The 12,115-nt window shown below is 36.7% G+C and overlaps 1 protein-coding gene across 10 annotated transcripts in view; it reads left to right on the top strand.

The window, feature by feature from the left end:
- The window catches only part of LOC121315698 (kinesin light chain 1-like), a 63,857-nt gene that overhangs the window by 36,299 nt on the left and 15,443 nt on the right, over window positions 1–12,115 (top strand). For 2 of the 10 annotated variants that reach the window (XM_041250027.1, XM_041250025.1), the window contains exon 15: window positions 4,742–5,479. The exons of 7 other annotated variants lie outside the window; for them this stretch is intronic. In XM_041250027.1, the coding sequence (XP_041105961.1) occupies window positions 4,742–4,747 (6 nt within the window). In that variant the 3' untranslated portion in view covers window positions 4,748–5,479. Of the gene's footprint in view, window positions 1–2,276; window positions 4,550–4,741; window positions 5,480–12,115 lie in introns of those variants that run through there. One more of the 10 variants, XM_041250026.1, reaches the window with a different exon arrangement.

Here is a 12,115-nt window from a genome sequence, read left to right as displayed (position 1 = left end):
CAGGTCGCCCAGTCTCCATCATGTGACCCTCACGCTTTTGCTGTGGGTGCACAAGAACTTCCTCTCGATGTGGGCAGTTCATCTGCCTGGGGTGACAAACTGGACTGCAGATCTTCTCTCAAGGGGAGTCCCCAGCAGCTCAGTGGAGGCTTTACTCTGAGGTGGTGAGCCTCTTCTAGGAGAGATTTGGGATTGCAGAGGTAGACCTCTTTGCCTCCAGGAATCAACCCTCTGTCCACTCTGGTTCTCCATGATAGGAGGCAGGGACCCACTGGCAATAAATGCCTTGGCACACCAGTGGCCAAGACTTCAGTTATACGCCTTCCCACCGCCTGCCTTGCTCCCCTTGTGTCTGGAGAAGATAATGCAGGATCGGGCCAAGGTGCTCCTAGTAGCCCCAGATTGGCCCAGGAGAATCTGGTTTTCTGCATGGGGACCTTATGGCATCCCAACCCATCAAGCCTGCAGCTCTGGGTCTGGCCCTGAACAGCTGTATTTGAGCAGTCTGGGGCTTTCCAATAGGGTCATTGACACCCTGCAGAATGCCAAAGCAGCATCCATGCATTCCCAGTACAGGTACAAGTGGGGCATCTTCCAGACATGGTGTCTGCCTCGTGGGTTCGACCCCACGACTTTGTCCCATGGCAGTTATACTGCAGTTTTTGCAGGCCCTTTTTGACAAGTGGAAATCCCCTTCCACGTTAAAGTTCTCTGGCAGCTGTTTCAGCTTGCCATGTCAGAATTGATTATCGTTCAAAGTGGCTTTCTTGCGCGCTCACCCCTGCAAAGTGGGTGGGTGAGTGAGTTGTAGGCATTCTCGATAAGGAAAAATAATTTTTACAGAGACCAGGACAAAGGTCACACTCCGTACCAATCATGCCTTTTGCCGAAGATTATCTCGGCATTCCATGCCAACCAGTCTGTGGAATTGGAGGCTTTGCATCCATCTCCTTTCCAGTCTGACAGAGAGCGACAGCTCCATATGCTCTGCCCATATGCAATTTTGTGGGCTTTATTCCAAGGTGCATCGGTCAAGGACATAAGCAATGCGGCGGTGTTCACGTGGATTCTCAAAGCCCTGCTAAAGACGGCTTCCCAGTTGACCCCTGCAACACAGGCATAGAGGTGAGTTCTCCCTCAATTACTGGGATTCTCAATGGTAATGCACAGTGCAGCCTTCAGCTTAGCCTTGTAGCATTCTAGTCTTCTGCAATCTTGCCTTGGGAAAGCTTTAGTACACTCACCCATTTGGTAATGGTTACATTTCATACTTGAATGGGAACGTTAGGTTATTATCCCTGAAATAGAAATGTAACCATTAATCTTCAAGGTCACTGCATCCACAATTGCAGCAGGCTTGAAGGAAAAATTACACTGAGATCTGTGAGTGCAGTCCTTTTGTGCCCTCGGAGTTAGGCCATGACTGTGTCACAGGCTCAAAGAGCAGCTTTGTTAATCAATTTTCAGGATTCAGGTCTTTAGGAGATACATACCCATTCAGTAATGGTTTAATTTCTATTATTATTATTATTATTATTATTATTATTATGTTTATTATTATTGTTATTATTATTATATTATTATTATTGTTATTATTATTATTATTATTATTATTATTATTATTATTATTATTATTATTATAACCTAACTTTTTTGTTTCAGTTTATTAAATGAATAAGTAATAGCCCTCTGTGGTGCATTAAGATTATAGCTCATGTCAGGAAAGCTGAGTGCTTCAATTGTTGTATTCTTAAGCACTATGCAAGGTGTGGCTGATGTAACTAATTAAAGGTTTGCTCGTTAACGTGATTACATATAAGCCACACCAGCTAATGGGGCTGTCAAAAAACAACAACTGGAGCACTCTGCTTCCCTGACACTGTGTGGTTCTTTCCCATGGTGCAAATTGCATATGAATGTTCATTGTTTTGCAGTCAAGCATGTGGTTAATGCTGGCCAAAAATGCGCATTGATCACACAGTCTGCCTTTTGCAGGATTTCAAAGATGGAATGTAATCTAAAAGTAATGACAAGCTCAAACCAAACCTGTCTCACTTTCTGCTACACGAATATAGATCTGCATTGTAGAAATTTGGAAACACACAAAAAAATGTGTATGCCACTGGGATTTTCCACATGTACTGGAAAAGCTAATGCAGAATTATTGTTACTCCATTGCATTGAAAGGAAAGTTTAATTTGTACTTTTAGTGTACCTTATCTAGCACCCTTTTGAGGTCTGTCCTTTTCAGTTAATTCTAACTTTCCTTTTGTAAGGCAAAGCAAAGAATTTAAAGGAGCAGCATGCATTATCAAAACTGAGGGGACCATGTACCAGAGCCAACAGATCTGTCCTAGAAACCAGCCACAGCTGCATAGCAAGATACATTCACGACCACTGAGCTGTACTTGAGACGACCCTGCCTTGATCTGATCATGTTAACTGTGCTTCAAGAGTAGTATGTAGCCTGTCTATCAGCCCCATGAATTATGATTCCTAAGTAGTATATTTTTTTCCCATTTGCAGTACCAAACACATTAACTAGAGCTTTGTTGTTTTCACTAATCTGGTCAGACTGCTGGTCTTCCAACATGTAACAGCTGCAGAAAGCTGTTTCTAGCCATTCATCTAAATGTGTGACTACACAGTAAGAGCTCTGTCAGTTTTTTTTTGTTTTTTTTCCCATTTGAATTGGGATTTGTTTTTAATACACCTTTCCCAGTTGACAATTACAAAGGCTATTTGTACCTTCTCACTGCCCAGATAGATAAAATGCTATCTCCGTAAACCTACCAAAGTATACTGTATGACAGAGGATTTCTGACATGTGTTTTATACATTAAGCCATTGCAGTTCCCTTGCACCTCTGTATTTGAAACCCGCCTCCATTTAGCTTGATTTGCTGCAACATTTTGTGAGATTACACTTCTCAATGAAATCAAAACGTGACCATTACATGACCAGAAAGAGGCTTTGTCAGTTGTAGAAACCGCACTTTGTAGGATACACACTTTTTGTCTCATATTTTTAATCATTCGTACATAAAGAGAGACACTACAATTCAAACTCAATTCAAAGTCACTGAAAAGGTTGAACTTTAAACCCATGGTACTCTTTGAGCTCTCAGTTCACATAATCAATCATATTGTCAAGTTAAAGTAAAGAAAGCTTAAAACAAAAATAGCATACTCTGAGAGCTGGTAACCTACACAGTACTGTCCCTAAAGAATAGCATCTATTAACTCACCCAGTCCAAAGCACAAGATTAGACATTAACTTTTGTCAGTTTAGCAGCAATACACACAATCCAGATACTAAACACATACAAATATTTGTACTGTCACATTATTGAAGCCACAAATCCAAAACCTGGCATGCATTCTGAAGGGAACAATACTAGATAATAATGTAACAATTACATAGAGACTCATTTGGTAACTAGAGACATCTCAAAGTTATATGGTATCTGAACTTTATTGAATTTGTATTTAGTTTGGCCTCAAAATAATATGTGCGAGGTCTATACTAGACATAAGAAACACATTTTAGGAAATACAGTATGTGTACGTAACAACCAGTGAGATTGTGGAACAACATTTCTTTAGCACCAGGTTGTACATTAAGTATCAATTTTTTTATTAATTGGAAATTAGTATTTTGTTGCAGCACACCTCAAAAGCCCATAATGTTTCCATTGAGGCTGTTTCCTTCCTTCTATTCCCATATCTGAGGTCTAGAGACTGTATGGTAATGGATAGACATGTATCTTGCTATGTGGTGCTGGAGGACATGAGAGAATCGGAGACGCGCAAAGCTGTAAGGCAGTGCCACAGTAAAGATGGTTTGCTTTAAATCCATTCATAGTCTGATCATTTATGTGGCGCTATAAAGCTGTAGTAATGTCTTGAAATAAATTTCTGCCCTTCAGAGTTTTGTACCTTGAGTAAGGCTGTATGTTTTTCACAGATTTCACAATTTCCGTAAAATGTATCCATTGCCATATAATATGTACTGTAGTTCCCCATGAAAATTCCCATTTCTGAAAGAATAGTGTAAATATACATATTTATTTTCACTTCTAATTAAATTACAGCAAACACCCTACCTGTTACACTGCATTTAGTTACCTGGCAGCCGGTTTAGTTTGCTTCTGATAAATGGTTGAACACACTGCAGGATTTCTTTAAAAATGTCTAACGAAAAGATGTTAATGTTAACATTAATGTTTTCTAAAGATCGCTCTGTCCAGTACAAGAAGGGGGCATTTCACATGTCTGTTGTTATTTTTACATTTATTTATGTTTTTATTTTGATCTCACTGATTGTGAAAACAGAATGCCTTTAAAAGGTGCACATTTTTAGACCCTGAAATGATGTGAAATAAGAGATTTTTATTGTGAAAATCATACAGCCCTACTTACGAGGGAACACAGTGTTTTAGAAATGATAAAGAAAGCAGTAAAATTGCTGAGCTGCTAACTGAGCAAGCAACTGAAACGACACATTTTTAAGCCGTCACACACACACACACACACACACACACACACACACACACACACGCGCGCATTTTATATATATATATATATATATATATATATATATATATATATATATATATATATATATGCAGTAGCTAAGTTTTCACCAGTGGTGAACCAGTGGTACTCATGTCTTATGCTGTATCTTAATCTTGTGTGGTTTGTGTTTTTGTTTTTTGTTTTTTTCTCTTTCTCTGCATTAGGCTTAAGCCATCAAGATTTTCCTTCAATCCTCTTCCCCTATCCCCAAACAAATAGCAAATTAAAAGGATGTCTATGTTGTTCCTTCTGGCTCTTTCCTCACAAAAACGACTCTTCCTCCTATACCATTCCTGCTGTTTTCGGCAAGACTGCTCACCACTGCTACTTCAGCATATGAAAGAGAACAAAGGGACGTGCCCATCTCTCTCTCTCTCTGAGTGTAACACTGGTAGGAGTAAGTTAATACAACAAAGATGGTGTGTGTTACTGAAGTGCTGTAGGAAACTGTAGAAAACGAAAGGTTGTAGAATGTTGAGGTAGAGGTCTTTGGGGAGCATTTGTTTGAAGTTAATTTCAGTTCACCCCAGCTACAGCCTAGCCAGACTCATTGTACAGTAATCCTCTGTTTCTTTTCATAATGTTCAAGCCAGCAAAACGTCTGCAAAATAAATTTGATGTGTTGCAAAAAATTGAAAATCTGTGTCTGTTTTGAAGTATATGACTTGTATGACCAGGCACAAAGATGCATCACTGGCTGTACTATATACTTCATTAGGCAGATGTTTTTTTTATCTGTTTGGTTTTGCTATTGGAGTAAATATGTCCTTGTAAATGATTAGATTAAATTACATTTTATTCCAACAAATAATATATACTAATAATATACTCCCTGTTATTCACACGACCCATTGAAAATTTTTAAAAAATAAAATGTCTTGTATCGCCCCCCCCCCCCCCCCCCCCCCAAAACCTTAAACTTGCACCTCTCCTCCTCAGTAGAGGCAATTCCATTGTCATCTGAATAAGATTAGATTTTAGGAACATCAGTCAGTATACCGTAGATTAACTACTGGCTTGAGCATTTCATTATTTTTCCTTTGCGTGTGTGTTTTATATTAGTTTTTTAGACTTGTTTTTTAATGGTTTACAACTTATTGTTCACAGTTCTCTTTGTCTGGTCTCACTGACAAATGCAAATGGACAAGCGTTATTATTTCTGAACCCAAACAATTCAGTTGAATGGCATTGTTTACAGCAGGTGTTTATAACCTGTGATATCTGTCTAGTAGCTTTTCTTACACATACAATTAAAACTGTTCTAGTTTATCAGAATATCTCTGGACACCCTATTTGCCCATTGTGTATATTAAGAAGTTTTTCCCTTTTTATAATACTTGAAGCTTATAATAACTTATAATCAGCGGATACATTTCATCAGGACCATATATATATATATATATATATATATGATATATATATATATATATATATATATATATATATATATGATTTCCATTGCATGAGAGTAGATGTTGAACTTTATGCTGATTTGAACTCTGCTCTCGCCAAGATAAGCACCAGCTAAGACGTAACTTTGCAGTAAACTAATGTGATCCATCTGTGTGTGTGTGTGTGTGTGTGTGTGTGTGTGTGTATATATATATGTGGACTGGAGAGGAGGGATATTACTGACCCGAGGGAAGACTACTGGTAGCGCAGAGAGTACATACAACACAGTGTACGGAAACTTTGGTGGGATCTACAATCTCTGAACTAATCTTTTCTGTTCAATAATAAACGGACTCCGACTACTTGGCCGGCTGTCGGTGGTTTCGACTTGCTCACTCACTCTTCAGTATCCAACCCTGGTTCTGGTTCTCTCTCACTCAAAAAACCCTCTTTCATGTGCCTGTAGCAATTTTACATTAGTACTGTACACGTGCTGAAGAGCTTGATCGTGGCAGATAAACAGTTAGGGAAGATAAGTGACATGCAGGTACACGACAGATTACTGGGGGTGTGTGCGTGTATATATATATAAATTAGGGATGTCAAGCAATTAAAAAAATTAATTGCGATTGATCTTGAGATTTAAATTTCTCGGTTAATCTTGATTTTAATGGCATATTTAATTGATAAAATTAATGCACCATCTCATTTACGTTTGTTTTATTACTGATGCTATTATTATTATTATTAACATCATCATCCAAAAAATAGCATAAAAACCCAGTTTGACAGAAGTTAACTACGATTAATTGACAGCCCTATATATATATATATATATATATATATATATATATATATATATATATATATATATATAAATTATATGTGTGTGTGTGTGTGTGTGTGTGTGTGTGTGTTTGAAAACATGTTTAATATACCTTTGTCAAGGGAAAGTGTGTTTGAAAACAAACATTGGCGGTATTTATAGGCTTTTGATGCCATGGTAACCACACATTTATTTCTCTTTAAATCTAATGTCTGTGTGATGTCATAGACTATATAGCAGATTATGTAACGATCTACTGTTCCTTTCTGTTTAACCCTTCATGCATCGTGGTATCTATCCATTTATTTTCTTTTATTCTATATTGTACATTTTTTTTAAACCACAAACTTTAGGTCATCCATGGTGTGTGTTCCTTGTAAAGTGCTGAACTATTGGTTCTTACTTTATTTCTTATATTTGCTAGGTGGTTCTGTGTTCTTTTATATAATGATGTACCTGCCTCTCCTACATATTGTATTTTGTTACATTTTATGCAAAATATACCCTATACAAGGTTGCTATCCTTGCATGACAGATTTTTTAAGACTGAATATTTATTTTCTTTATTTGTGATTTCACTTTGATCTTTATCAATATATTTGCACACTTTACATGTGCTTTTACCGGTTTCAATGTCCCTTAATGTACAGTGCCAAGAAAGTTTGTGAACCCCTTGGGATTTTCACATATTTCAAACCTAAAATTTTATTAGATCTTAATCGAAGTCCTAATAATAGATAAACCTGATTAAACAAATGACACAAAAACATGATACTTTGTCCACATTTATTTATCCACAAATGATTCAACATTCAGTATCCATGTTGACTTCAACTAAGCGCTTCCTGTAACCGTTGGTTAGTCTCTCACATCGGTTTTGAGGAATTTTGGCCCATTCCTCCTTGCAGAACTGCTTCAACCCGGTGACATTTATGGGCTTCCTTGCATGGACAGCTCACTTCAGGTCCTGCCACAACATTTCGATAGGGTTTAGGTCCAGACTTTGACTAGGCCATTTTTTTTTTTAAATTTAGTCGTCGCCAATTTATTATTTTCTCCCCAATTTAGTTGTGTCCAATTATTTTTATGCTCAGCTCACTGTTACCACCCTTGTGCTGACTCAGGACAGACGAAGACGAACACACGCTGTCCTCCGAAGCGTGTGCCGTCAGCGCCCGCATCTTTACACACTGCAGCCACCCAGAGCTACAGCATCAGAGGACAACGCAGCTTACAGGCAAGCCCGCAGGCCCCCCGACCAGACCACAGGTGTTGCTGGTGCACGGTGAGCAGAGGACACTCTGGCCGACCTAGCCCTCCCTCCCCCCAGGCGGCGCTGGGCCAATTGTGCGCCACCCCCTAAGAACTCCCGGTCACGGTTGGCAGTAACATAGCCTGGATTCGAACTTGCAATCTCCAGGCTACAGGGCACATCCGCGCGGAGCGCCTTTACTGGATGCCCCACTTGGGAGCCAGTGGCTAGGCCATTCTAAAACGCAGAATTTCTTCTTCTGCAGCCATTCTTTTGTAGATTTGCTTGTATGTTTAGGATCATTGTATTGCTGCATGACCCACTTTTGGTTCAGCTTCTGCTCACAGACGGATGGCCTGACATTCTCCTCTACAATCTTGTGATACAATACAGAATTCATGGTTCTGTCATTGAAACCAGGGGTTCACTTACTTTTTCACATATCCTGAATCTTAATTACCCATTGTTTGTCTAATTCATACATCATTTTGTTTCAAAAGACATGGAATTGGTTAATATAAACCCTATTGGATATTTAAGAAAAGACTGGTTTAACTGTGAAATTTCCATAATTATCATTGGGGTTCACAAACTTTTTCTCAGCACTGTATCTATGATCCCTTTGTTTATAGTGGAATAAAATGTTAGTCAAATTTGCATCCTTCAGTGCTTTCGGAAATATTTTTTTCATTTTTTTTGAATTATGAAGTATATGTAAATGCTTCCAAACAATTTTTTATATATATATATATATATATATATATATATATATATATATATATCTATATATATATATATATATATATATATATATATATATATATATATATATATATATATATATAATATATATATACACATATATACTGCACCATAGTACGTCCACACAGTAGCTGAATTTTCACTTTTAAAATGTAATTTTAAATAAAGTCCCTTGACATGATGGTTCATTTGTGCACTTCGGAGGAATTTTTAGGTTACTCTCTTATCTGTGATTATTTTTATTTGTGGACAGAATAAGCAGCTTGTTTGCTAAGCCTTGCTGATTTTTAACCAGGTCTGACCCTACTTGAACTCTGTGTCATGTAATCATGTTGCCAAAGTACATTCATTTCATTTCTAATGTGCATGTAGCAGTTTGTCACACACATTTTCCATATTTGTAACATTTCAGTGAGACCCTTTTGAACTGTAATCTGTTTGAACTGAAAATGTTGCTAAAAAAATTGCAAGTTATTAAAAATATAAACACATAAATAAGTACCAAAACTATCTGATCTGTCCCAGAGTGATGACTTCAACAGCTCAACAAGCAGTTCAATATTAAAGGTGTGCTACAGCAGGCAGCTTCAGTCTTACAGTCTCAATCTGTGATAAAGTGATGATATTTTAACTTTATCAAAAACATCCCTTTCAACAGCCTGGGTAATAGGTTTTCTCAACAACCAATACTTTGCAGGTTTGACTATTTCATATGTGACATTAAACAATTTTCAAGCACAGGTTCCCTGTAAACTAAATGGTTGTTTTAGTGCCTTTTTATTTTTTGTGTGTGTTTTAAAACTAAAATATTTCACTTTATAATCATATTCATCATTAAATTATTATTAAACTGTGCCATAATGCCATCTCCTATTCTTTTTCTTATTTTTTTTTCTCCAACTTTTGGCATCCTGTCATTGTGGAGAGGGAAACCTACCTGCATATCCTATGCCAGCATAACTTCTTACAGTATGACTTTTTAGTTTGAGAAGTTTCTGCACATTGAGATTGAACTGTACAGAACAGAAATGGAAACTATATCGTCTATAAAGCCTACACATTAATGCTACTAAGTTCAAGCTTGCAGTACTGTCAGCTGTGTATATATTGCGATTCCAGTATGTTCTGGTGAATGGTAGCTGGAGGTGTAACTGTTATTTATGAAACCATGCATAATGCATGACGCTGTTGCAGATTTAATATAATGTTTTTGGTATGTATTGAATATAAATGAGTTGTGCATCCAGAGATACTAGTCAAAATAATAAATAAACACTTTCCTTGGCAGTTTTTTACGCATTATTGGTGTTTGGATATAAAAGGGTCACAATTGTGTAAAAGCCATGTTTTGAGAATTCTAGCAAATTATTCCAGCTACTCCAAACATTCATATCATTTTTTCATTTTCATTTTCAATATCTGTTGAGCTGCTTTTTCCATCACTCTGGGCCACTGCTGTAATTAATCAAGGTACAGGGTTAAGCAGTGTTTTATCATGAATAATATTAATGAGCATACGCAGTGGTTGGTATTTGAATGGTTACATCATTTACTAATGCTCTTTAGTGACTGTCTTTTCTCTCTGTTGATGTTTGCAGGAGTTAATACTGTTGTTCTAATATCCTTGTAACCTGCAATTGCCCTTTCTCTTTAAATTGTATCTGGTGATTTGCAATTGATGTTATTAACTAATTTACCTCTAATTAAAGGAATTAAAGAATGGATCAGTTTGTCTTTTTATTCTGTTAAGTGTTTATTCATAAACCAATAAAACAGGGGAACGGGTTTGTGTGGTCTTCAGAAATTTGGTCAGATGTGACCCCAAACCATTTAATGTTATTAATACAGTGTAATATAACACTTGCTGTCTAAGATCTTATTACATTATAATTTACACTATACTAGTTGTCTGTTAATATTTGGAAGTAGGTGTTACATAACTGGAAGAAGAAAAAACAGAATTGTTTTTTTTATTAATAATATATATATATATATATATATATATATATATATATATATATATATATATACATATATATATATATTATGTGTATATGTTTATTTTAGGCTTCATGTTTAAAAGATGTTCCAGGCTGCTTGTATGCTTGGTAGTTGTATGATACCATGTTGAAGTTCAGCAAAATGCATGTTTAAAATGCAACAAAAGGCATCAGGTAGAAGTTAACCCATTTAGTGTCAATTTGTAATTATTAGGATCATTTTATGTCTATTTAAAAGTTATCTTACTATATTGTTATGATAACTTTAATTCTGTTTACTGCAAAAGTTAAGTCTAACTGTTCTTTTAATTCTACAAAAATAGCCCTTCAGATGCTTTTACGAGTCCTCAATATAAAATAAGAAGCTGGAGCGTGAAAATTCCTTGGTGTTTTCCTCCCTACTGTGATGATAAAGCTCAATTTTCTGTGTGTTGAGCTTTTTAGCTGGTGTGAACTTCCATTGGTCTGTTAATAGGCATGTTTAACTTTGACTGGCCTCAAAATACAATGCAGCAGTTTGTAGCTAAAAGTATTAACATTTTTTCCTGCAAAGAAATATTGATTTAGATTGTATCAAATTACATAAATATAGTTTGTGTCCTGATTTTTTTTTTTCTTTTTTCAAAGAAATATGTATTTGGTACTTAGTGGGCTATGACAGAGGTTCCCAAACTTTTTGCTACCTGAGGCCCACCTGTTTAGCTGCATTAGCACTGTGACCGCCTATTAGCACTTGTTAAGAAAATGGACGAATTAAAACCATTTTTAAACCTGTAACACTGTAAATAAATTGTTCTTTTTTTATTTGAGTCTTTTTTTTCTGCATTAGTTTTTTATTGTTACTTTTATATTTTATATATATTGAATGTTGCTGCTCCCGCGTCATACTTCAGGATTGTGTCACAGGCCGCAGTGTGAGAACCCCTGGGTTAACTAGTCAGTTAAACTCAAATGAGGTCACAAGTGAAATGTGTTCAACAATTGTATGGATGTGCCTAGAGACTGATCTGCTCCCTCAGCCCCTAAGATGGAAGCAGCATTAGCTTAGGCTTGTCTCTGTGCCTAAAAGGCTCTGCATCACACAAAAAAATTCAATTGTGTCAGAGGAGCCTACCACTTCAGTGTTAAGATCTGATATGTTACTTCTATCCGTGCAATCGTGACAGTTGTCTGAGGAATTTGAAAAGGGTGAAGTGATGCATGGGGCTGTTTTTGGTTCGAGGATTTCGGCTTGGGACTCCATGGGGACCAGATCCTTTTTTTTTAAATCTCAATTCTGAGTAGATTATAGGTGTAAACGAACATG

Source organism: Polyodon spathula, chromosome 5, assembly GCF_017654505.1.
Source record: "Polyodon spathula isolate WHYD16114869_AA chromosome 5, ASM1765450v1, whole genome shotgun sequence".
In the NCBI taxonomy this organism is placed as follows: Eukaryota; Metazoa; Chordata; class Actinopteri; order Acipenseriformes; family Polyodontidae; genus Polyodon; species Polyodon spathula.
Note: the sequence above shows the minus strand (reverse complement) of the source record. Positions and strands in the feature narration are given on the sequence as shown.